We start from the raw sequence: 27,867 nt of genomic DNA, 5'->3' as shown, positions 1-27,867 counted from the left end.
TAAACCCTTACGATGTAACTACAGCCCAGCCCATGCAGCAGTATATTAATGACTAACCTCGTATTGTGGATGGATTATCTCAGTTGTTCTGCTGACTGAAGTTTGGTCCGTTTACAGCATCCTGCCATTCGAGTGCATTTGTCCCCGACCATTGGGAACCTCACATTAGCTTTTATTGAGTGGAAAAAGTCCTCCGTTTGTTAGCGTTCGCCCACGAGCCTCACTGTTTATATTATGCTAACATAGCTGTGTCGCTAGCAATCACGCAGCACATCATTAAATACCAGCGAGCCCAACTTCAGTAACCCTACAAACATCACTGCTGTTTACTTCCCTGTCTTCATTTATGTCGGAAGTGATAGCAGAGCTGTACGTTTGAATTTGTTTCAGAAAACTCTTAGAACATGGTGTATCATATTTAGATGGAAGCTAGCGAGCTAACTCCCTGCTAACTTCTAACTCTGTTAAATTTCATAAATTCTGTTTTCATGGATGCCTGGATGTTAAACTTTATTGTTACACCTGGTAGAGCAGCAACGCTGATCATTTTATCACATGAAAGAATTTAGTTTTTGAGAGTTTTTCAACTCTCAGTAATGCTGCAGGGATCGTTTGACTTATGGACCTGCAGCGGAGTTTGGGCCCAGACATGGCTAATGACGTCAGACTTAAAGACCGGATACTTACAGAGTTCATAGCAGTTTTGTTGAACAGGCAGACTGATGTCAGAGCTGACTGGGTTAGAAACATTACAAGAGAAACGGGCATTTGCCACATCTTTGGCTACTCTCGTCAGGGTCTTCTCTTTTTCTTCCAGTTTTTCATCATCCATAAACCATTCGATCATAAGATTCTTCTCATTCTGTAAAAGAAAATATAATTTATTGATGAGCTGTAGGGTCATTAAGAATATGTCTCATAAAACATAAACCAAAGAAAAGTTCAAGAACAGACCAACACATTTTTTGACAAATGTGCAATTAGTGAACACTTATTCTTAATTCTTTTCCATATCTCAGGGTCTTTATCAGTAAGTGTCATTTCAAAAACTTGAAAAAATCTTTAAAAAGAATTGTGAAAAGGTGATTGGTGGAATTTGAGTCCTTTGACTCATGCTATGACTTAAAAACCTGAGAAAAAGAGAATAACTGCCTACAGCAGCACAACACAGCAAACGTCATGACTGGCCTTAACTGAAACACCTACATCATGAAAAAATGAATAGAAATAAAACGTTGTTATCTGTGTTTGAATGCTTATAATTAATTATCTTCATTTAATTCATGCTGAGTTTCAGAGAGAGTAGGTGAGGATAGTCTTTGTCTACAAATTATTTTAACATTTATATATGAGTTAACTGTCTGAAAAAAAATACTCTAAATAAAATATCAGTAAACCACAAGAAATATTTTCTCACCTGACCAACATTGCAAGTAAAATTGACATTTGTCTTAGAGTCTGTACACCTCACCGACACGTTGGGCTTCTGCACACGATCTGAGTAAAAAAAAATGTGGTAGCACTTTCTATTACAGCTCAGTAATAAAGGGGTCATAGTGGAGTAACAAGGGCAAACAAGAAGGTAATAATGTGGTAATTTCTTAGTTATTACTATGCAATTACCAAAGTAATAACCAAGTAATATCCAAGTAATATCATGATAAAAACAATGGTTACAGTTGAGTAATATTACTCTGAAATTTATGTAATAGGGCCCCAAAACTGGGGTAACAATGTGGACATACAGCTTGGTAATAAAGTGGTAATAGTACGGTAATAAGGAAGAAACAAGAACATAATAATGTGGCAATTTCTAAGTTATTACCACTCAATTACCTGTGGTAGAGTGGTAATAACTTTGAAATTACCACATTATTACCCGCTTGTTTGCCCCTTGTTAGCTTACTTTATCCCCTTTATTACCGATCTGTAACAGAAACCACTTTCATATAATTAGCATTATATATATATATATATATATATATATATATATATATATATATATATATATATATATATATATATATATATATACATAACTATTTTTACTTACCTGATACACATAAACGCAAACTTTGTAAATGCCCTACGCTTACTCCATCTTCATCATAAACCTGTGGGGTGTACTGTCCCGACTTGTCTTTGGTCAGTTGTGTCAGCTTTAGAGAGCCAGTTGAATCAACATCTTCATTTTTCCCTGTGATCACCTGTTTCTTTCTGCGTTTGAAGATTATTTTTGTAACGTGGAGCCATCTTAGACTACTAGATTCCTGCAACTTGTGCTTTAGTGGCACAGTAAAGCTTGTGCCTGCAGCAGCATACTCATCACAACCATCCTGAAAGTCTTTGAAAGAGAAAGAAAGGTGACGAAAAACAGAAGAATCAGATGAAAAATTTGATTAGCCGTGTTATATAAACTCTAACAAGCACGTTCATTTATTGTTACCTACCTAATATGCATAAGCTCAAGCTCGGTAAATCCTCTACATATGTTCCATCTTCATCGTAAACCATAGGGGTGTAAAGTCCTGACTTGTCCTTTGTGAGTTTTGTCAGCTTCAGTGATCCAGTTGACTCAACAAAGAAATCTTTTCCTTTGCCCCCCTTGTCTAATTTGCTATTAAAGATTATTGTTGTGTTGTGGAACCATCTCAGGTTCTCAGATTCCTTCAAAGTGTGTTTAAGTGGCACGGTAAAATTTGTGCCTGTTTCTGCATACTCATCACAACCATCCTGAGAGTCTTTGAACAGAAAGAAAGGTGGAAAATGACAGAAGAGCTAGATGACAAAAATAGGTAAGCCATGAAACATTATGATGACAACACATCATCAGATATAGAAACAGGGAACTATAAAACATCATGGCATGTTTTAGGTATTTTACAGGTGTTACAAGACAGCAGACCTCTATGGTATATGTTGGAGTCTTCAAGAATGATTAAGTTGGCAGATGACATGTTAAAAATACTTTTGCCTTGTAAATCTAAATGAAAAAGTTTGGAATTTAAAGCTTAAAATAAAAACCTGATGGAATAATAGATTAGCTGTACCGTACCTGTGGAGGCAATAAAGAAGTGGCTGAGCAGAAACACAGCGGTGGTGGTAACAGAGGCCATCTTCTCAATCAAATTCAGCTGAACAGAGAAGCTGCTTTTCAGCAGTGAGGTTATTTTCTTTCCAAGCACTATCACAGATTTTATGCATGTACAATATGTGCATGTATGTTTCTAAAAGCAAGTGATAAGAAGCCTTCTGTACACCAAAGATGAAAAACAAATCAAGCAAAACAAGTCATACTCAGAACACAGACTGTGCATCTACTATTTTAGTTTTGTTGCTTCACCATAATGATTTACTGTAGTGACGCAACTATAATACTCTTATTATAGTATTATAATAGTATATATATAGTATATAGTATTATAATACTATTATTATAGTATTATAGTTGCTGATATTGTATAACTCTGTATGTATAATCTGACTTTTTTTGTTTCTGCTACAGCATCCTATCATTTGTTTCCTCATTGCTTTCCTATTAAAACGGGACACGATTTAAATCTTAAAATACACTCCTTTGTTTTTGGTACATGGGAGAAAAATAAATAAAAGGTGACTTATTTTGATTTTGTACTTTGACTTTACATATTAAGAGTGAGTGAGATTCAAAACTTTATTGAGTGTAATATGATAATGTAATCTTAAATTGGGAAGAACACATTTCATAAACATTTATTTCTAAACAGCTGCAGTTAAAACATACAAGCTCTTCTCGTGTAGAAGTTTAAACTTCTTACCTCAGAAGGTTTGACATGATGAAAGATCTGATACTCATGCACATAAATGACAGTTGTGCTTTTGTTTTTCCCTGAGTGGATGTTGTTTTTGTGCTGCTACACTGTCACAGCAGAAAGTGCACACCTATTTTTAGCTTGAAGTAGTTCAGCCCCTTCTCAAACCTCAGCTAATTGTAGCTTTGTTTCCACAAGGGTGGTTTTAGTTGTTTCTTGTAGAGGTAAGGCTTCTTGATGATATGCATTTTGGCAAAAATGAAAACACAAAAATGTAGAATAAATAGCAACAGAGGTGTTTTAACCTCTTGTTTTTCAAAATGTGTAAAAACATTTAACTTGTCTTCTTGTTCAGTTTTCTCAAAGTAAAGTTGGAGTTGAAGTTGCAATACAGTTATGCATCACAATGTAATGATCATAACATGTAATATTTTCCCTGTATCTCACACAGAGCTTTGTTAGTTTAATGGTACATTTTAAGATGAGCTTACATTAATTCAAAAGGTCTATTCAATTTTATAATCAATATAAAAGGAGTCTCGTCCCTTTATATTCCTCAGGTCTTTTACAATTAAAGGATTCAAGCTCCGGAAGTCTCCAGTCTCCTTCAATAGTCTCTATTTTTTGCTTGGTCCTAGATCCTTCAGGTAGATCCTGAGGTACAATGATAAACTGCAGGAATAATCAATAATAATTTAAACAGATGGCTAAGACTTGTACATGAAATGAACATAAAAAGATGGGAAAAAAACTAAGAGTATGTGCGTATGTGAACTTACCTTTAAATGTTTGAAACAAAATAATAAAGCTCACTGGGCAATGAGATGCCACTTCTCTCTTGTGGTTTAACATCTCACTGCTGATACTGATCACATGGTAAGAAGGAGGAAACACACTGAATAGTGTGTTCTTGAAACAAATATCTTCTATCGGGTTTCACATCACACCTGTAGTCTTCTTTTGGCTTTGGTTTTTGTACCTTAAACTTGTTGCTTCTTATGTCCGTATTTGTATGTGACTAGGAGCAAAAATAAAAGTCTGAGTCATACAGACTCATTTAAAAAATAGGATTTGGGCAAACTCTTGTCCTCTTTTGAAGCAAAAGGTTTATAAAGCATTAAGCCTTCAATCTTCATATCAGTACGGATGTGGCCAACTTGTTATTAACTTTGTGCAAGTGTAGCACTTTGACGCCTGCCTGTAGGCATCCATCCAAATCTTTCAAAATGAAGGAGAACTTAATGTTGTGTATCTGCTTCACTCAATTATGTACGGAGCCCCGCAGGGGACACGTGAGAAAAAAAATTAAGACGGACTTTTGCGAGATCTCGCAAAAGTTTTAGCCACATTCTTCGGACGCCGGCTCGAAGCCGACCGGGAGGTCGAGGCACGATGTGCCGGGAAAGCGGTGTTCCTCCCGGCTGTAGTAGGTCTCGACCTCCCGTTAGCTCGAAGCTAACGGGAAGAATGCGGCTAAAACTTTTGCGAGATCTCGCAAAAGTTTTGTGAGATCCCGAGTTTGTTTTGCGAGATCCCGCAAAAGTTTTGCGGGATCTCGCAAAAGTCCGTCTTAATTTTTTTTTCTCCCATGTCCCCTGCGGGGCTCCGTAATTATGGAACCCAAGACTTTGGGCTTTTGAGAAGGTAGGAGGCAATATTTTTGGTTCCCAAACTTTTCCTATTATGCCCACCTTGAAAAACTAAAAACATTGCACGCCCCCTTTCTGTTTTAATATTCTACTTGCAATTGGGAGGATTGCATTTCTGGTCTAACTTAATATAGATCAGATTCTTGTTACCTGTCTAGATTGATTGTCTATTTGGGGTTAATGTTCCTTAATTTTCTCCATTACATGTAGTTTACACCTTCAGTAAGAAGCTAACAAACATTAGTTGACTGAAACATGAGTGTTTTGCACAGAACACCTGACCTCATTGCTGAGGCTTGTTAGTGTATACCATACATAGTGTTTGTAGTGAGCAGAAACAGTGCACCTTATTTTATATGGTTATGCTTATTTAATGTTTATTAAAGACTAAAGACTTTATATTTGGCTCATTTATGTATGTTTATGTTGAAAAGTTTTCACTTTCTCGCTTTACACGGCCTTAGTCCTATTGAAGGATTCCATTTGTTTGGAACTACCACTTATTTCTAGCCCAGGGTAGGGAATGCAAAGTTCCCTAATAATATTAGTGTTTTATTTCAAAATACAGTAAATGCAACCCTTTAAGTTGTTCATTTTCCTCATCTAATGTCAAATATGGTGAATGCTACAAACTCTGTCAAAGCCTCCAACTATTTCCTTATAATCTCACACATTTTAGTGCCTATCTCCAAAACCTAAAGACTGGTCAGATATTTTCTAGCTTACCCAGACCAACTAGTGGGTCTGAAAATGTTACATTGTGTCATTGTGAGTGGATGGAAACCTCCACCATGTTCCTGAGTCTCCTTGATATCTGCCCCTGGGCAGGGCCGTCATACCTTCAACAGCTCCACTCACCTGGAGCTGATTTGAGGCAATGAGGCTGGAGAGATTTAAGCCCTATGCTAACGTCCCTATGGGGCGTCTCCCATTTTGACCTCGGGACTTCCAGGCCATACTCAGCACAGATGTTCCTGTACACTATGCCGGTCACCTGGTTATGACATTCCATGTATGCCCTGTCTGCTAGCATCTTGCACCCTGCTGTTATGTGCTGGATTGTCTCAGGGGTATCTTTACACAGCCTGCACCTGGGGTCTTGCCTGGTGTGATAGACCCCAGCCTCTATGGATCTTGTGCTCAGAGCTTGTTCCTGTGCTGCCATGATTAGTGCCTCTGTGCGTCCTTTGAGTCCAGCTTTGTACAGCAACTGGTAAGACTTCTGGATGTCAGCCACATCCTTTATCTGCCGGTGGTACATACTGTGCAGGAGCCTGTCCTTCCATAATGGTCCCTCCTCTTTCTTGGGTTTCTGCTGCCTGAGGTATTCAGTGAGCACGTGTGTGGCGGAAGTGTGGTCCATGGCACAGCTACAGGGGAGGAGTGGTGCAGTGAGCTCAAGGGGGCGGTACCGGGAGGCAAGTGAGTCACAGGTGGTGGCGATTGTGTGATGACAGTGTCTTCTTTTCTGTTTGTCTATATAGTGACGGCAGAAGTGAGCCGGAGGGAGAGCTGAACCGGAACGGACTGTCTCCTGTGCAGAACTGTCAAATAAATACATCTCTTGTGAGCAGAAACATTGTGTGTATCACTTCACAACGTGGTTGGATGGAGCCATCCTCCTGACGTATTTGTGGATGTGGATGAACCCCTTCAGTGAGATCATCAACAACACTGGCTACGGACAGTGTTGGGAAGGTTACTTTTAAAATGTATTCCTCTACAAATTACAGAATACATGCCCCAAAATGTATTTTGTAATGTATTCCGTTACGTTACTCAATGACAGTAACGTATTCTGAATACTTTGGATTACTTAATATATTATCATGCTGTTTACAACTACATGAATGTACTATTGCTGTGTGATTTATTACTATTACTGAAGGTCCGCGGCTCCAAACCGTAGTAAAGGGACCTCTGACTAATATGTTAATAGGTTCGTGTCGGGCTCGTAGCTGAAAACTAGCTTTATTGTGTTGTCTGGGTCAACTTTGCTAGCGAGACACAGAGAGAGGCGTTGAAAGGCTGCTCCAACTGAACTTATTGTTCCGGAGGGAAAACACAAACACAGTGTACAGTCGAGTCTTAATAGCTTACTTACAACTGGGCTCGTCAGGCTCTCTTCTTGGCTGCAGTGGTTATTATTATATTTACATGCTTCCAGCTCCCGTTTCTGCTCCGTGACAGCTTGTACTTTTCCACTCTCCTTTTTCTCCCTCCCTCGCTCACAGACACATAACGGGTATGGCAGTCCATTCTCCCTGCACGGACTACACTGCCCATGAGGCTACATTCTTTAGGGCTATGCCTGTAGCATTCTGCCTATTAGCTTAGCACAACAACAACAACAAAAAGGCGCTCTCTCACCCAGGAAACACGCAGAGAGAGCGTCACCCTGTAACCATGGCAACCGTAACGCTGCCACCTGGAACCACAGCACAAACAAAACCCAAACAGTCCTGACCCGCGACAATATGAAACAGGAAAATACCGCAGTAATCCATTTATTTCAACAAAGTAACTGTATTCTGAATACCACCTTTTTAAACAGTAACTGTAACAGAATACAGTTACTCTTATTTTGTATTTTAAATACGTAACGGCGGTACATGTATTCTGTCACTCCCCAACACTGGCTACGGATACCAACTATGGAACTGAGCATACATCAGCCACTTCCCTAAACATCGATGAAATCAAGCTGTATGCAAAGAGTGAACGCGACATCGATTCACTGATCCACACCGCAAGGATATACAGCAATTACATATCTTGATGACTTTTCTGGTGTTATTGATCAGCAAAGATGAACGTAAGATTTACACAGTGTTTGTTTGATAGTATAGTACCGTAATGACACTCATACCAATGATTTGTCTGTAGAAACTGTCTGGATTTCAACCTGTGTTATGTATTTAACCTTAAATATATTTTTTATGTTATACTTTCATATTTGAAAAAAGTAAAATAAAATTGCTCATTCTGATGCGAGGAGCCTTGTTCATGTTTGTTATTGGTCACAAGCTGCCAACACCACCCAAGCTGTCAAGGCTGTGTGCAGGCAGGCAGGAAAAACATTGGGACAACTAGAAACAGGGCATGAAAACAGAACACACATGCCAGAATGAAGGACGACGCGACAACGAACCGGAACACAAGCAGACACTAAATACAGGTGGGGAACAGGGCAGAGAGCAAACATCTGGGAAACACGGCTGACACCAATTACGAAGACAAAATTCAGAGGAAGCAAAACAGAATACGTTGACCTTTAAAGTAAAACAGGAAACAGACTGGACACAGAACTAACCTCAAAACTGGAATACAAAAACAGAACACTAGAAATCATATCCAAAGGAGAATTCATAGAATAACAACAATAATAATACACAAAACACTTGCAGGGATGGTAAATTAATAATCAGAACATTAGAATTTCATTGCAGAGAAAAAAAAATACAGATTTGTTACTTTAACCAAATGTTCTTATGTGCATTTAAGGCAAATAAAAAACCTTACTGAGACTACGTGTGTACTGTGCAGGTGTTTGATTTAAAAACAAAACAAAAAGGTGGCCAGAAAGACAGCCATTCTCACGTGTGGTTTGACACCTCACGGCAGAAACTGCAGATACCAAATGCATGAGAAGAAATGTGGACAACAAAGAAGTTGCTCTTCAATCAGCTTTGAGATCTTAAAGCAGGGCTAGTTTTCTTTGGTTTTTGTTTTACTGTTAAAATTGCAAAACAAATTCAAAAATCTGATTTGTATAGACATGTTAACATGCAGGATTGAGCAATTTCTTTTTTAAAGCAAATGGTGTAAAATCCTTTACAGTTTTTTCTGAATGCTTAAACTCTAACTGTGATTCCTGTAGCACAATTCCTAAAACTATTCAGACTTATAGCAAAACCACTCACTGAGTTTGCAAAACCAAAAGCACAAAAACTGCTTTGCACTCAGTTTGCAATTTCGTAACACACACTTTGCAAAACTGTAGGCACAATTCACTGCACAACACTCAATTTCCAAATTTCCAACACACTCCTAGCAAAAGTACACACATGTATGGCTATCATTAACACTAATTTGCCAACTGTCTGGCACACTTTCACATGTCAAAACTTTTTTAGATAATTCGTTCACTTTGCAATCAGCCTAAGCACTATAATACAGGTAAGCTGTGTGTGCGGAGTACAATGGAGGGAGCAGAAAGAGTGAGAAGTAGAGGAGGCCGAGGAAGAGGACGTGGAGGTGAAGAAGTAGGATGAAGAGGACGACAAGGACAAGGAGGAGCAAGAGGAAGATGAGGAGGGGGCAGAGGAAGCATGTTCACTGCAGACCACGTAACCCATATAGTCATTATGGCGATTGCAAATAATCCTATACTTGGAAATAAACACTTGTGTTTGTTTTGATGTGTTTGAATAAACACCAGTACTTGAAGTTTGGATCCCTCTATGAAGGAAAAAATGTCCATCCCGGTTTTCCCTCCAAGGCACGAGCGATAAGCAGAGTTCTGTCCTTTCCTTCTAAGATTCCTAATTATTCAAAGTAACACTCAGGTATGCCATTCAGCTGGGTTAGTTACGACGTCGGGAGCAGCTTGGGAGAACAAGGAAACACAGACTGCTTTAGGTTGCCTTCCCAATCGACTCAAAGGTTTATTTAGTACATAACAGCTTATATAGAGGAAAAAAAGGTTCGTGTGTCAGCAAGTTCTCAGTTCAAACCGGTACAGACCAAATAAGGAAACGTCTTCCTGCCTTGTGAGCAAAGAAGTATCCTGTGTGTAGTTTATCAGTTCAGCTACAATTTATGATCATCCCAGCAAAATACACTCCTAGACATAGAATACAGAGTTCTTTCATTAGTGAATTCTGAAACAAACCACCTGGCCTTTAACGAGCCTTTTTCTAAGAGATAAAGAAAAAGGGAGGATGGGAGTAAGGAAGTGGTCTCGTCTCTGTGGTATTTTCGACCTTGGGGTACCAGCCTGTGAGTCTTACACATTAATTCTTGGGTCACAGAGAAAGAGAAAAACAACTATTAAATGGGCCTTATTGAGTAACTCTTTTCTGTATAATATCACAATAAAACAATATCCTGTAAATGCTACCGTGGTATCAAAATATCACAACACTCCATGCTTATGGATCTATGACAGAAGTATGAGCTCAAACTGACATAGCCTACCTTGTGCACAGGGAAGGCAAACGCCAGATGTGTTTTGTATTCATACCATCAGTGTGCAGTTGGCGCATTGTGTGCTTAGTAGATGATGGCTTGTGTGTACTGTTTGATACGGAAACACCATTTTTACGAAGGTGTGAAGAGTTAATCTAGCTGTGTTTGCTTTTGCAAGAGAACTACAATGTTTTGATTATTGGGTGACAGGTTTTCTTATTTGTGTGAAGAGTTTTGCAAAATTAGCCAATAGTTGCAAAAAAAGGGCTTAAGCAATCAGAAAAAACTGTAATACTTAAAACCAACAAAACAGGATGTAACAACCTCACTAGAGTTTTGTAAAACTCAATATTTCCAATGGCTTGTAGAGCACAACTCTGGTTTGTGTGGCTGCAGGACTGTGACGACCATAGCTGTGCAAAGATATTTTGGGGGCAGGTTTTAAGCTAGAAAAGAATTCAGTTGCACACAAGCGGTACACCTTTTACTTCATTTTAATACCCGTGCAGTCATGTAGATATAAAAGCACATTAAAAATCAACAGATCAGCAAATTATAGACAATTAACAATTAACAATGTACTATAACAAAAAAACAACAACAAAAAGAAAAGAAAAAAATCATATTAACATAGACCAAGGTCGTTTGCATTAAGTATTCTAAATTTATAACAAGAACAGGCAACTTTTAATATCTCCGTGAATGTGTAATGTTTTAGTCGGATACAACAGCGGTCCCCAACCTTTTTTTGCGCCACGGACCAGTTTATGTCCGACAATATTTTCACAGAACAGCCTTTAAGGTGTCACGGATAAATACAACACAATAAAACCAGTACCAGTTCGTGACACACAAGAAAATACCTAGGGAAACTGAGTTAACGCTAAAAACGATTAAAAAAATAATGCTACAAAACCGCTGAAAAAACCTTAAAAACCATGAATTTCACACCCAAGCCTCAACTCTCGCAGCCCAGTACCAAACGACTCACGGACCGGTACCGGGGGTTGAGGACTACTGAGGTACAGTGCTTAGACTGCAACATGATGCACAAGTTGACTCTTTTCTGTGGCTGTGTGTTAAGTGCATGTGTGTGCAGGAAGAAGCAGAAACTGGAAAGTTTCTAAATCCAAAAGGACACATGGCCAAGAAGCAAGAACACAAATGGCAGGGAAGAATAAACTATCTGTCAAAAGAAGAGGAAGGACAAACAAGGGTAAATGGTAGAAAATGGATGACTGTATCTATCAAATTAAAACAAATATTGAATTATTAGGCATTACATGGTTTTAACAGGGAATTGATGTGATGACTGTGTAACTGAATTCACTAAATTGTATAACCCGAGGACTGAATTTGAATCAAAACCTCAAGATGATAGTTCCTTCCTAGAAAAAGGTTCAAGTAAAATTTCATGTGGTGTAAACATCTTACTACTTAATAGGTGTTGGAGCTAATCTAAACTTTAAATCACTTCCCACATTGTCAAGCTTATTGTAATTATCACTGGTCGGTTTTCTGTCAGCCTTCTTCAGGACAATCAGCCTCCACTCCACCTACTTTAAATCTCACTGTGCATCTATCACTCTCCCTTGCAGACGTCTTTGTGCGACCCACCTCCTTCCTATCTGTGCCTCTCCTTCGTCACTCAGGCCACATTCAAGCCTCTATCTTCATCTCTAACACCAGCATCTAGATTTCAGACTAATCCTTATCACAGCTGTGATTCCAGTCCACTGTGATGGGCCATCAGAGACTAAATACCTCAAACTGAATTCTGTACATCAATAAATCATATTTAAATCCTTCTACTGATCTCTCCTTAATTAGATTTAGCTCAGTGTTTCTCAAAGTTTTTCTGGCATGCTTGACTTTAAAAAAAAATGAAGAAAAATTGCGCTTTCAGTTTCAAAATTTCATGTGCATTAGGGGAAAGTAGAAAGTACTGGTACTGGCGCAGTTCTGCAGAACCCCCAGCAGGAACAGAAGCAGAAACAGCAGGCATGGAGACTGGCTGGAGCTGTACAGGGCATTGGCTCGGCCCAGGCAGCGACAGCGGGGTGTAGTCCTCAGCTGGCTGAAAGAGTTCACTGAAGCTTCCAGCAGAGCACGGAGGCGGCTGGGTTAACTCGCTCGAGCTCTCAGCAGAGAATGATTGCTGAGACGGCTCAGCAGAGTTATCAGCTAGACACAGCTAGTGTTTTAATGGGATTTTCTAACAGCTTAGACTGAGCGGGCAAAGGCTGAGCTGCAGGCTGAGCTAACAGCGGTAGTGGTGGTTGTAGTGGAAATCGAGTGGGCGATGGTGTTGGTTCTCCTGAGCCCCCAGAAGATGATGGAGGTGGCTGAACAAACTGCACCAGCTGCTTAGCCTCCAGAGTCAGCTGAGGTAGGTTGCTCAGCCTCTGGGGAAGCCCTGGAAAGGGTCTCAGTCCTTTGTGATGCCAGGTCTGCAGTTACAGAAACAGGTTTTAAATGGTAAATGGCCTGTGTTTGTATAACGCTTTACGTAGTCCCTAAGGACCCCGAAGCGCTTCACACATTCAGTCATCCACCCATTCACACACTGGTGATGGCAAGCTACATTGTAGCCACAGCCACCCTGGGGCGCACTGACAGAGGCGAGGCTGCTGGACACTGGCGCCACCGGGCCCTCTGACCACCACCAGTAGGCAGTGTCTTGCCCAGGGACACAACGACCGAGACTGTCGGAGCCGGGGCTCGAACCGGCAACCTTCTGATTACAAGACGAAACTGTCCTGTAAAGGATTATCTCTGCCAGATTATCCGGTAAAGAGCAGTTTTGTACAAAAAAAAAAAAAGACTTCATCTCCCCTTGTTCTGTATTTGTTTTGTCACTTATTCCGATATTGACATTTTCAGAAGCGAATAGAAATAGAGACAAACATGTCAACAGACAGCATAAACATGAACAGCAGCGCCCTCCACAGTTTGAGTGTACAAGTGGGACTTGTACAGACAGGAATGAAGCAAGAGAAGAGAAGGCTCTTACAACAATGCGCGTCACTGCAACTCCCCCTGGCTTCTGCTCCGCGGTTGCTGAGTGACCCCTCATCTGGGACTCTCCTCAGCTCTTTCTGGGACAGTGGCGCGGCTGCCCCTCTGTTGGTCTTCCTTGGTGTCTTGTGTTCTGGGGGCCTCTGGAAGTCTGGATCTCCTCGCCCTGGTGGACGGGGCTGTGCCCCCCCCACACCCTCTAGCAGATCATTACATGAAGGAATCTTTTAAAAACAAGCGCGTCCATGCTCACAGGTGTACACACGGGTGATCACACCCACAAACTACACCCTTTTTGGCTCCTACCTCAAAGCACACTGTGTTCTGTTGATCTTAAACAATAATGTTTAATTAGTATTTACTGGGCAGCACGGTGGCACGGTGGTTAGCACTGTTGCCGCACAGCAAGAAGGTCCTGAGTTCAATTCCACCATCAGGCCGGGGTCTTTCTGTGTGGAGTTTGCATGTTCTCCCCGTGTTTGCGTGGGTTCCCTCCGGGTACTCCGGCTTCCTCCCACCATCCAAAGACATGCAGCTTGTGGGGATAGGTTAATTGGATAATCCAAATTGCCACTAGGTGTGAATGTGCGAGTGAATGGTTGTCTGTCCCTGTGTGTTGGCCCTGCGACAGACTGGCGACCTGTCCAGGGTGTACCCTGCCTCTCGCCCTATGACAGCTGGGATAGGCTCCAGCACCCCCCGCGACCCTGAAAAGGATAAGCGGAAGTGAATGGATGGATGGATAGTATTTACTGTTACATTCCCATAGATCATAGGTGTCAAACTCTGGCCCGTGGGCCAAATTTGGCCTGCAGCCTAATTACATTTGGCCCGCTAAGCCATACCAAATTATTATTAGAGCTGGCCTACTGGTATTATACAACTAATATACATATTGTTTAGTATTAAACTTTGCTTGTTCCATATTCAGTTTTTCAGCAAAACTTGTTTGAGTCCATAAGAAGAGATTCATTCTTAAATCTGGAGGAAGATTTTTTTTCTCAATAAATATTAATGTTAGCCCGCGACCTTGTTCCAGTTTTGAATTTTGGCCCACTGTGTATTTGAGTTTGACACCCCTGCCATAGATCATTGTGATGTTGTTTATTATGTTGCTCTCTTTTTCTTCTGCTTGTTTTCTCTTTTTTCTTTCTCAACAGGTGATCCAGGTGATTGATATTTGTATTTTTTGTCTGCTTGTTTTGTTGGTTTTAGTTTTTTGCCCTTTATCCCCGTCCCTCTTCTCTGCTGTTTTTCTTTCCCCCTTTCTTTCCCTCTTTCTTTTCCCCAGTCAAGTCTGTCCCGTATTTAGCAAGTGAAAATAAATAAAATAAACAATAAAAGGTAAATCAAATAGACCATTACGGCAAGGCTGGGATGGTCCATTTGGTAAAGTAAATCCGTTGGGCAACTTTCTTCGCCTTTAGACAATAATTCTGACGGCAAAAGAGCCAAATGGGACGGGCAACAAAAAAAAGAAAAAAAAATTAACAACTTCAGTGCCATAAAAATGTAATTGCACATTTCAACAAAGAAAACAGTTAAAAAGGCATCAGCGATGACAGACAACACTACATCACGTGAAGATTGCATAGAACTGTTCATCAATGTTTTTACTTGACATGGAAACAAGGGACTGTAATCACAAGAACTATGATAAGGCAGTCTGATATTTGCAGTAAGTAGATTTACTCATTTAGTCCAATTATTAACACTTTAATTCAGTATTACTACAGTTTATTTGTTGGATCTCTTTAGGGTGAATGATTGTTGACATTTTTAAATATAATGTTCATACGTTTTATCTAATCTACTCATTTACTCACTACATCTACACTCATTTAAAACTCCTTCAAATACAAAAAAATACACCTGACAGCATACAGAGATGAAGTGTAGCGTACCTGTGGAGGCAGTGACGAGGCAGCAGAGCAGAAACACAGCGATGGTGGCAGCAGAAGCCATCTTCTTCACTCTTGCCATCACATTCAACTAATAGCTGCTTTCCATTTTAGTTTCCTGTCAGAGCATGGTATCATCACATGCAGGGGCAGTCCTAGCCTGTGGTGCCCTGGGAAAACACTCCCGTTTCTCTAAACACAGTTCATGTGTAAATGAACTGTGTTTAGAGGACAATGGCCCATGTCACCCATATCAAAAACCGCCACCGATCACATGTTTATGTGAGTGCACATGTATGGCTTTGCAGAGAAGAGGCCTTGTCTGCTTTCATAGATAAAAAACAAAGCAAATGTGACACTTAAAACAAAATGCTTTTTAGGGTTCTTGCTTCAGCAAATATATATTTAAATATAACCTCCAGTTAGAGATGTTCAAGAGGTAACCAAAAACTCAAATGAAAACTGTCCTAATTTAGGTGATTATTAATAATTTAGACATAAAATATAAATGTATGTTTTTCTGAAATGACTTCTTCTTAAAACCTGACAATACAAACTGATTTTTCTTGTTACTGCTACAGCGTCCTGTCCTCTGCTCCCTCACAGTTCAACATTAAATTAACATTCAACATTAAACTAAATGAAAAACATTGCTGGGGTTTTTGTTGTTGTTTTTTTACTCATTGATTTCTAAGGAAAGTAAAATGAAATAAAACTGAAGAAGAAACTGAATATCCCATCATGTATAAAATTAAAAGTGTATTTTATTTCAAATAAGTGAGAATAAACACCTCTGTGAGTGTAATGTGGCAAATAAGGTATGCATTGTTAATTTCAGGAGATTTGGGGTGTCCCATGAAGCAAGATTAATGGGTTATTGAGATAAGATGAACCTGAGTCAGAGCTCAAACTCTGCATCATGTTGTCACTGAAATTTTTAAGTACTCCTGTTTGGATGTCTATGCAGAAAACGTTTTTTGTTTTTGTTTGTTAATTACAGCCCAAATCTGCTGACAGGTCTTTTTTTAATATTGCTATTAACTATAACTATTAATTTTTTTTTGGATAAATCTGCGTTTTTATTGTCTGACCGTTTATCATGAAGAATAGTGTTTATTATTATTGATGGAGGGAGTGAGCAGCAGCGCCCTCTGCAGTTTGTGTATTTAAGTGCAAAAGCTTACAGCACCTGGTATTCCCAGGCGGTCTCCCATTGAAGTACTGAGCAGGCCTGACCCTGCTTAGCTTCCAAGATCAGACGAGAGTAGCAAATGGGTGCAAGCAAGCCGCTGCCACAGCTGCTTGCCACAGCAGATGCCCCCGATTTATGGTAAGTGAATGTGTTTAATTGTAGGCAGGGACATTACTGGATATTCTTGTCTAATTGCTACGGAAGAATATTTATTTTATTATTTTACATTTACAATTTTTTTTTTCCTGGGGACCCTGTGACACCCCATTGAAGAGCCGTAGGCTGTGGATCTCTTAAGATCTCACTGTTGGGTTTGTAAGGCCATGTTACTCCTAAATTTCTATCTTGTTCAAAGAGACGATATAAAACAAAGTTCTAAGCTAATCGACCTTAGTGTTCTCCTTTTTTAAAAATAAGGATCGATAAGAGAATCGATAAAGAATCGAATCGTTAAACAGAATCGAAAATGGAATCGGAATCGTGAAAATCTTATCAATACCCATCCCTAGCAATCATCCTTCGCACTTTTTGTCACTCTAAAACTGCAACAAATGATCAGTTACTGTTTTAACATTAATTTCATTATCTTGTTAGGGAAGTACAATTAAAAGTTATTAATCGTACTTTCAGTATTTAAACACGATAACACTAGATTTACTAAACCTGCGCAAATTTGCGTAACTTCCCTGAACCCAACACCTACTAGAATTACTGACTTTTTATTTTCTGGTGCAAGTCCCGAGGTGTTATTCACCCCCTGCTGAGATTTTCACAGGTCCTCAGCTCATTTCTCCACCTGCTTTTGTTGTGCAAACCACCCATTATCGGTGAGGCCTGGCACATTTGCATTTGTTTACTCATAGTAGCTCAGATCCAAGGCAGGCCAAACCTCTGTGTTACAATCTTCAGAAATGCCTGCCGTATCTCTACAAAATATCCCACACACTGACTAACCTGCAAATATGAAAGACACACATTCACAATATACATCGTTCCTGCATTCAGCAGTGGAGTTCCTTGACTCTCAGCACAGATCTTCTATTGTTCCATTGTGGCTGTGTATGTGCAGTGTTGGGAAGGTTACTTTTAAAATGTATTCCACTACAGATTACAGATTACATGCCCCAAAATGTATTTTGTAATGTATTCTGTTACGTTACTCAATGACAGTAACGTATTCTGAATACTTTGGATTACTTAACATATTATCATGCTGTTTACAGCTACATGAATGTGATTTATTACTATTACTGAAGGTCCGCGGCTCAAACGTCGGGTTCCTTGTTGGGCTCATAGCCGAAAAATAACTTTACTTTGTTGTCTGGGTCAAGTTTGCTAATGAGAGACAAAGAGAGGCGTTGAAAGGCTGCTCCAACGAAACTTATTGTTTCGGAGGAAAACACGAACACAGTGTACAGTCGAGTCTTAATAGCTTACTTACAACTGGGCTCGTCAGGCACTCTTTTTGGCTGCAGTGGTTATTATTTTATTTACATGCTTCCAGCTCCCGTTTCTGCTCCGTGACAACTCGTACTTTTCCTTTTTCTCCCTCCTCGCGCTCACAGACATAACGTGTATGGCAGTCCATTCTCCCTGCAGCACGGACTACACTGCCCATGAGGCTACATCCTTTAGGGCTATACCTGCAGCATTCTGCCTATTAGCTTAGCACAACAACAACAACAAAAAGGCCTCTCTCACCCAGGAAACACACAGAGAGAGCGCGTCACCCTGTAACCATGGCAACCGTAACGCTGCCGCCTGGAACAACAGAACGTAGCTGTCAAACAAAACCCAAACAGTCCTGACCCGCCACAATATGAAACAGGAAAATACTGCAGTGTAATCCATTTATTTCAACAAAGTAACTGTATTCTAAATACCACCTTTTTAAACAGTAATTGTAACGGAATACAGTTACTCATATTTTGTATTTTAAATACGTAACGGCGGTACATGTATTCCGTTACTCCCCAACACTGTGTATGTGTAGGAGTGGCATTGCATTCCCCATTCACACAGTACACGGCAACCAATCCAGACAACTTTTGGATCAAGTTCTGGATGGCCACTGACTTGGAGACCAAATATGTCTGCAGTGCATCTCCTTACTTGGGAAAGGACCCCAGTTGTCAGAAGGGAGAGAGGCTGGCAGAGAACGTGGTCATGAAACTGATGGAGCCGTTTTTGGATGATGGGAGAAATGTCACAACGGTCAATTTCTTTACTTCACTGTTGCACAGACTGTTGCAGTGCAAAAAAACAATACTGGGCACAGTGTATAAAGTCCGGCGTGAACTTCCTCAATTTGAAAAAGACACTGCACAGTGAGAGGTACTCTCCACTTCCGTGTTTAAAAGCGGCAGTGTCTCCTTGACAATTTATGCACCTAAACCCCCCCCCAAAAAAACACAAGACTGTGTGTGTTCTAATTTCCATGCACCAAGACGTGACGATCGGTGACGGCAGAAAGAGGAAACCCAACACAATAACAGACTATAACCACATGAAGGTATGTGAATGTGTGTATAATTTTACACCAGTGCTACAATGTCTTCTGATGTGTGCTATATAGGCCTATAGAAAAAAAGCACACATACTCATGACTCTCTCTCTCTGCTTTTACAGTGTGGTGTAGACGTGTTGGACCAAATGGTGCGGATGTATTTCATAAGAGCAGCAACACGCAGGTGGCCAGTAGCAGTTTTCTACAATATGCTGGACCTGGCGGCGGTGAATGCCTACATTTTGTACAATTTGTGCCGATTCAGGCAGCACAAGGAAATATTAGCACAGAGGCAGGCTGCTGAAGCTGCTGCAGCTGCTGCGGCTGTAAAGACAACGCAGTGCCAGGTGCAAGAGAGCTGCAAGAGAAATCGCAGCAGGTTTACCTGTGCAACATGTCACAAATTCACCTGTGCCAAATGCAGGGATGATGGACACTGGGTCTGCAAACGCTGTAAAGTTTGAAACACTTTGAAATAAAACAGACTTGTGCACCCATATTTTGCGAATGTGTGTCTTTTGTATACGGCAGGAATTTCTGTAGGTTGTAACACAGAGGTTTGGCCTGCCTTGGATCTGAGTAAACAAATGCCAATGTTGCACACACACACACACACACACACACACACACACACACACACACACACACACACACACACACACACACACACACACACACACACACACACACACACGCAGCAAATCTGTATTTATTTGTCCCACAAGTGGAAAATCTGCATTGTTATTGCAGAAAAGTGGACAGTGCAAGACAAAAGCAGCAAAAATGAAAACTGCACAAAGAGCACAGTATAGAAAGTGCACTATACAAACAATCTGGAAACATAAATATGGACACGTGTATTGAAAATATATCTATATATAGGGATTGACAAGAAGTAATATTGCATATGAGAATTATTGCACATAGAATCTACCAAGGTGTATTGTAGGCTACTATACATCTATAGTAACATCAAACGACCAGTGGGTGGCAGGGTATAGACACATCAGTGCCCAGTGTAGTGGTTTATGTGCAAGTATACCATCAACACTGACACAAATACAAGCACACAGCCTTTGAATAGCTGTCCACTGTAGTGACCAGTATGTGTGCAAAGGGCTAAACGTGGCTTCTGAATTTCCTGTGCAATTCTTCATCACTACAGAGTTCTGCACACAGTGTTGGGGAGTAACGTAATACATGTATTGTATTTAAAATACAAAATATGAGTAACTGTATTCCGTTACAGTTACCATTTAAAAAGGTGTTATTCAGAATACAGTTACTTTGTTGAAATAAAGGGAGTGCACGGCTGTGTTTTCCTGTTTCATATGTTCGGCTGTCCCCTCTCTATTTTTGGTAATTCCACGTCGGTGGAAACCCAAACAAAACTCGCATTAAGAGGCTCTAATGCCTGTGTCTCAATCTCGTGGCCCATGTCACCTACAGCCCACATAATGACTTGAAGAAATATTTATAAAATTGATTATTAAAAAAATTATTTAATATGAAGGCAATAGGCAAAGTGTTACAGGCATCGCCCTAACGAATGTAGCCTCATGGGTAAGCTGAATGTAGCCCAGTTGTAAGTAAGCTGCTAACACTCAACTGTACACTGTGTTCATGTTTTTCTCCAAAACAATAAGTTCAGTTAGAGCAGCTTTTCTCTGGCTCCCGCTAGCAAAGTTGATCCAGACAACAAAGAAAAGCTAGTTTTCGGCTACGAGCCCGACACGGAACCCAACGTATTAGCCAGAGGTCCCTTTACTACGGTTCGGAGCCACGAACCTGTTTTATATTCGCGCAGAATAGTTTTCTATATGAGATCACTGCAAAAAGTGCAGCTTTACCTAATGTGCACCTACTGTTACTCATTTATATTAAGAATTAAAAATCTAGTTGGTATTGGTATGGCGAGTAACCTGCAGTAATAGTAATAAATCACACAGCAATAGTACATTCATGTAGTTGTAAAAAGCATGATAATATATTAAGTAATCCAAAGTATTCAGAATACGTTACTCTCATTGAGTAACGTAACAGAATACATTACAAAATACATTTTGGGGCATGTATTCTGTAATCTGTAGTGGAATACATTTTAAAAGTAACCTCCCCAACACTGTCTGCACATAACCTGAGATTGTATTATGACTATATAATGTTTATACATTAATATTATATTATATGAAGAATTGCTGATGATGCATTAAATAAAGACTGATGACAAAGGTGCTTATGACAGCTTTTGATGCATCACAGATGTAACACTTTTTTAATGAGTAGATTAAAAATCAAAACATATAACCACAATAAATCTACTCTGTTGTTAGCTACCCACAACAAATAAAGATCATTTTGTTTTTCTAATTTTCCAAATTCATTGAAACAACGTTTCTCAAGTTGTTTGTCTTCAGGCTTGTTGGTTTGGATATGCCATGTCCTTCACTTTTCTGTGTGAAAAGACTTTCCCACCATTGCGCTTCCATTTTAAGGTCAATTTTTTGCCCAGCTTGGTTTCAGGCAAACAATAAAGATACTACCTGTTGCACCATACAGGTCAAAAACATCCTGGGAATCTTTGAATCAGACAGAAAGAAAAAAAATGCCAGAAAGATTACATAAGTCATTGAAGTCTTGAAGGGTCTAACAGCCAAGATGAACTGGTCTAGAGGAAAAAAGTAGAGGTATTAACAGTCTGTTGTCTGAATAATGATTAAATTATATCCTGTTGTCTCCCTCCAGACCACAGTCTGCACAGATGTCAGGCTCCGGGACGCTACCAACCGGCTGCTTCTGATGATGATGTTGCTGTTTCAGTGGAAGCTCATTCTTATCTGTTAACACAAGCACAGATTACATGTCAGACTTGCAGAATTAAAGCCATAGCTCAATATTTTAGGTAAAAAGCAAATTCTGCTATGAATAGCACCATAGGTTTGATAGTATTTGGTCAGCTACAAAAAAATACAAAAATTTTAATTTGAATGAGCATAGTGCAGAGAATGGACACTGTGGTGGTGTTTGCAGGGTTTGTGAATTTGGATTGCTTTGTGCAGTGTTGGGCAAGTTACTTTTAAAAAGTAATCAGTTATATTTACTAGTTACTTCTTCAAAAAAGTAAATAAGTTAGTAACTGAGTTACAATATTATAAAAGTAACTAATTACTAGGAAAAGTAACTATTGTGGTACTTTAAAAAATGTTTAACCCTCTGGGGTCCAGGCTATAATTGGCTGTTTTTGACTACTTTTGATTTTACCTCCACATTTCACCTTTAAAAAGTATTTATCTTGCCTTGTTTGGTATCAATCATTTCAGCACAATCTCACATGTCTGGATTTACAATTATGTTTTCATTTTGACATGCTGTATTAACATAATTAATGCACAATCTAAAATCAGACAAAAACATAAAATCAGAGTTGAAAAAGGTTATATTTTTTACTGTAACAAACACAAAAAGTAACAAATCATTTTTGTAGCTTGAAATGCATATATGAATTGTACATTGTAAAGCTGTAGCTCCTAAAACTTCCCCCTCTTCCTAAACAACCAAATGCCATGTTGCCATATCATATTTTGATTGGTCGAAGTGGTACATTTTTCCACCAATAGGAAAGAGTGTTTTTGCAAGACCCTGAGATACTTAAACTCCTCCAGCTGGGGCAGTAAGTCATCCCTGTCCCGGAGTTGGCACTCCACCCTTTTCCGGCTGAGGACCATGGCCTCAGACTTGGAGGTGCTTATTCTCATTTCTGCCGCTTCACACTGAGCTGCAAACTGCTTCAGTGTGAGCTGGAGGCCATCAACCAGCGCACCCTCACTATACGTTTAAGCATCCTAGGTCTGTCCAGCAACTCCTCCACCATCTGATCCGACTTACCAATACATGGTGATCAGGTGACAGCTCACCACCCCTCTTTACCTGAGTGTCCAAAACATATGGCTGCAGTCTGATGATGCAAATAAATCATGGATTTATAGATCATCAATCTGTGGCCTAGGTGTCCTGGTGCCACGTCCACTTATGGAGACCCTCATGTTCAAACATGGTGTTTGTTATGGACAAACTGTGGTTTGCACACACTGCCACCCAGTACACACTTCTCTACGGTGCCTCCTGCAGGTGGTGTAGCCTACAGGAGGGTCCCCATGGACTAAGGCCACCAGGCGCTCGCCTTCAGGCACTCTCTCTGCGCCTGGCTCCAGGGCAGGGCCCCGGTAACCCTATTCTGGGGAGGGTGAACTGCTCCCTGGATCTTCGACTGACAGGGGCTTTTGAATTACTCTTTGTCTGGTTCCTCACACAGGACCAATTTGCCATGGAAGACCATACCAGCGGGCAAAAGCAAAAGACAATGTAGCCCTTGGGATCCCTGAGAAACACAAACACCTCCTCCTAGATAAGGTAGCGATTCCCCCTCGGTGGCAGAAGAAGAACAATAAATATGTTTTAAAGCCTTTTTTGCCATCTCACTATATGCACTGTAATAATGGAGATTACAATAACACAATAAATTGACAAACATGCCTGTGTTTTCATGCAAAGTGCCACAGGCTGGAGTTTGCTTGTAACAATAATAATAATAATAATAATAATAATCTTACCCTTTATGACTTTTGCTTTTTTATGAGTACAGCAAACAATGGCAGTGAGGATCACCAACAGAAGAATACCTGATGGGGAAAGACAAAAACAACAGTGAACTATGCATGTAAAAAACAGTGAATTTGTGTTTTATTTCAGCATAACTGTAACATAACATACCTGCTCCACTGCGCACTGGAATACAGACGTCAGTGTCACATACATCAGGGAAAACTTCAAAATAATACAAGAAGAAAAATGTATTTGTAGATGTTTTTGATAAAATGGTCATTTCAGCCATCAACAGACAGTTGATAGCACATAATATTCACAAGGCTTTAAGCATTTGTGATAAACTGGCTGATTACAGAAACACTGCAAGCAAAGAGCATGTTTACCTCAGCTTTTTGATATCTTTCCATATACAGTATGAACCTGCTTAGGAGTTCAGGTTAATGCTGAGATGGAACTCCGGCAGAGGTTAAAGTCAAAAAAGGGTTTTTTATTAACCCCATGATCCAGAATTGTGGTGTGACCAAATTTGCAGGTCTCCATATAGGCTTGCTCCACCCCCTTTCCCGTGTTTGATGTTAGCTCATCAACCAAGGTAATGGGAGCAGCAGCCACTCAGAAAACAGAGATTAAATCATACATACATAACAATGTAAACTAAAATGTGCGCACTTATTTTAGAATACAGTATTATGTGATTGTATAAGTAAATACATTTAAACCAAAACCAATTCTTTATTACCCTGTAAATTAAATCCTATATTTAATAAAAGAAAAATGTGAGTGTAGTGTTATGTGTAAGCCTCTGTAACACTCATGTTTGACAGATATTACCACAGTGTGGCTGTAACTGCAGCCATCACAAATGCTTATCCTCCAGAAATTTGGATAAAAAAATGTTTTGATATTTAGATTCTTTCTTCCAAGTTGAATTTAAAATGGCGAAACAGTTTTAAAATTGTTATGTTTTTTAAAAATTGTATCTATTTTTTTCTTGGTGGTGCATCCTGGATATTCACATAATGATATTGTTTTTGTGTTGGTTTCTGATTAAAAAAAAAAAAGAATACTAAAATGACACAATTTATTCTTGTCTATCGAGGATAAAAATGACTTGCTTAGACCTTAGGAAGTTATTGCTACGGTGGCCCTGATCAAACAGACTACACCATTACTGAGCTTGCGGATCAGTTTATTGAGTGATTTTGCATCTGCAAACCTCAACCTGCTGCCCCATCACGCAATCCTCTGTGCTGTTACGTTCTGGGGCAGCAGGTTGAGGGTTGCAGATGCAAAATGACTCAATAAACTGATCCACAAGCCCAGTAATTTTGTGGGGATGGAGTTGGACTCCCTTCAGGTGGTGTCAGAGAGGCGGCTGTTGTCCAAGATAAGAACAATGCTGGATGCACTCTTTGACCTGCTGGCCAGTCACAGGAGATTACCCGAATGCACCGCTTAACAACACAGGAAATCATTCCTGCCCGTGGATATCTCCCTGTACATCTCCTCCATCGAGCGCACAGTACACAGTGCAATAGTTCCATCCTTTGGCACACAGCACAAAAAACAAGTTTTACAGTTTAGAGTAAAATGCCATATAAATTTCATCTCTGTAATATTCTGGATATTTGTATATATTAGAGCTATTTCTTATATTTTGTAATATATTGTAATAATTATTTTAGTTCAGTCTGTCACTGTTCTCATTGTCTTGCAGCAACTGTTACAACATAATTACCTCAGGATTAATAAAGTATTTTGACCCTGATTAAATGGAAAATGCTGCAAAAATATAAATCGATAAAAGTTCAATATAACACAATGGAAACAGATAAAATATAATAGAAAAAACCCACAAATCTGAGCAAACACAACACTGGAAGTCTTTCTAGAGAGACAATAAGATGACAGAACAGCTACAGAAGTAACAGAAACTAAAACATGAAGGACTGCACTGAGACATGCTCGAAAGACGTGGAGAATTCGCCTGTGCTGTGATTCTATATTTATATTATACATTACTGTCAATAGATCTTTGCTATTGGCTGTTTACTGTTAGCTTGTCACAGTTTTTCTGTTTGCTTTGTTTGTTTGTTTTTTTACTTTTTCGTCCCAGTTACTTTGAGAGAGCATTTTGTGAGAATAATGTACAATAAGATACAACTTTTAAACTGAAAAAAATCATTGACAATCAGCAGATATTTTTATAATTCCAAATAGTGTTTCAGGGCAAAAGCTTTAAAATAAAAGGAGAAGAAAAGTATCTTGTTAGCATATGAGTTAAATAAAATGACGACTTCAATTGATGAACATTTGGAAAAAGGTACATTTGAAGATTTGTGCACTTGATAGCACATAATACTTACCAGGCTTATAGCAGTTTTGTTGAACAGGCAGACTGATCTCAGAGCTGATGATGTTAGAAACATTGCAAGAGAAATGGCCGTTTGCCACGTCTTTGGCTACTCTCATCACCGTCTTCCCTTTTTCTGCCAACCGTTTAGCATTCATTAACCATTCGATCGTGTCATCCTGTGGGAGAAAACTCAATGTGTGGATTAATTGAAGGTTTTGAGTGTAAGTCTAACATAAAAAGCCAAACTTGGCTAAACTTAGTAATATATTTATCTTTTCCTACACTCTGGTTAATTCCCCAGCCTATATAATTAAGTAATAGACGCATAGAGACTCAAACTGTGCTGAAACAACATTTGTGAGTGAACGCTTATTGACAGCACAGGTAAAAACTTGAATTAGTTTCAGTAGATGAGAAATGAGGCCTTTGTCTACATAATCTTCAGCAGTTTAATTATGAGTAAGCTACTTAATGCTCAAAATGAAATTTAAATAATGTAAATTTAAATAAAACATTAAATGTGTAATAATATATATATATATATATATATATATATATATATATATATATATATATATATATATATATATATATATATGAAGCATAAAATGTAAATATTGTACTGACCTGACCAATATTGCAACTAAAACTGACATTTTTTTGTGCCTCAATACACGTCATCGTCACTTTGGGCTTCTTCACGGGGTCTGAGCAAAGAAAATTTATATCAACATTATATAAACTAATGCTGATAATAACAAGTACTGTTGATTGATAAAACTGAACAGTAACTTTAAAATAAAAGCAAACACTTAATCACAGAGTGTGACTGGAACAGCTTCTGATACATTAGCACACTTGGTTGTTATAGAAGAAGTACAAACACAATAAATATATGTATAATGTGTTGTTACTTACCTAATACACATAAACGTACACTTGGTAAATGTCCCACATTTAGTCCATCTGCATTGGTAACCTCTGGGATGTATCGTCCTGACATGTCTTTGGTCAGTCGTGTCAGCTTCAGTGATCCAGTTGAATCCACATAATCATTTTTCCCCGTGATCACATATTTACCTCTGCGATAAAAGATTATGGTTCTGTCCTTGAACCATCTCAGGTTAGCTGACTCCTTCAACTCATGTTTAAGGGGCACAGTAAAGCTTGAGCCTGTTGCAGCATAAACACAATCATCCTGAGAGCCTTTGAAACAGAAAAGAAGGTGAGGAATCAGATGATATAATCAGATAATATTAGAAAAGCAAATTATGTGTTTGTAATTGCTTAAGAACTACAAAACCTTAACTTTTTTATTTAAAAAACAAGAAAAAAATATAGTACAGTGACAGACAGACAGACAGACAGACAGACAGACAGACAGACAGACAGACAGACAGACAGATAGATAGATAGATAGATAGATAGATAGATAGATAGATAGATAGATAGATAGATAGATAGATAGATAGATAGATAGATAGATAGATAGATAGATAGATAGATAAAATCATAATCAGTAAGATTGGATTTTAGAGCTAAAAAATAAACCAGACAGAATAATAAGATTATTTGTACCGTACCTGAGGAAGCACTGAAGTAGCAGCAGAGCAAAAACACAGCAATGGTGGCAGCAGAAACCATCTTCTTCACTAATCT

General features: G+C 39.3%; 2 protein-coding genes across 2 annotated transcripts in view; both read right to left on the bottom strand.

Annotated features, from left to right (window-relative positions):
* Window positions 1-27,867, bottom strand: part of LOC146642700 (T-lymphocyte surface antigen Ly-9-like) — a 66,825-nt gene that overhangs the window by 18,379 nt on the left and 20,579 nt on the right. The gene's annotated exons all lie outside the window — the stretch shown is intronic.
* LOC146642701 (uncharacterized) lies at window positions 584-27,867 on the bottom strand. The gene is made up of 8 exons (XM_085398046.1): window positions 27,792-27,867; window positions 27,127-27,414; window positions 26,836-26,915; window positions 26,219-26,384; window positions 2,451-2,741; window positions 2,054-2,344; window positions 1,418-1,497; window positions 584-853 (listed from the first exon to the last, which is right to left on the bottom strand). The coding sequence occupies exons 1-8, from the start codon at window positions 27,850-27,852 to the stop codon at window positions 584-586; spliced, it is 1,527 nt and encodes a 508-aa protein (XP_085254172.1). The 5' UTR covers window positions 27,853-27,867.

The sequence above is a fragment of the Rhamphochromis longiceps genome, linkage group LG23, assembly GCF_057381845.1.
Source record: "Rhamphochromis longiceps isolate RC_006_pf linkage group LG23, R_longiceps_female_GT1.1, whole genome shotgun sequence".
NCBI classification, from domain to species: Eukaryota; Metazoa; Chordata; class Actinopteri; order Cichliformes; family Cichlidae; genus Rhamphochromis; species Rhamphochromis longiceps.
This window is presented reverse-complemented; position numbering and strand designations above follow the sequence as displayed.

Excerpts from the sequence above, each read along its gene's own strand:
- LOC146642701 (XM_085398046.1), bottom strand. The coding sequence starts at position 27,852 with ATGGTTTCTGCTGCCACCATTGCTGTGTTTTTGCTCTGCTGCTACTTC. Across the intron at positions 26,916-27,126 it reads TGTACGTTTATGTGTATTAG|ACCCCGTGAAGAAGCCCAAA; the intron begins GTAAGTAACAAC and ends TTCTTTGCTCAG. Across the intron at positions 2,345-2,450 it reads CTTGAGCTTATGCATATTAG|ACTTTCAGGATGGTTGTGAT; the intron begins GTAGGTAACAAT and ends TCTCTTTCAAAG.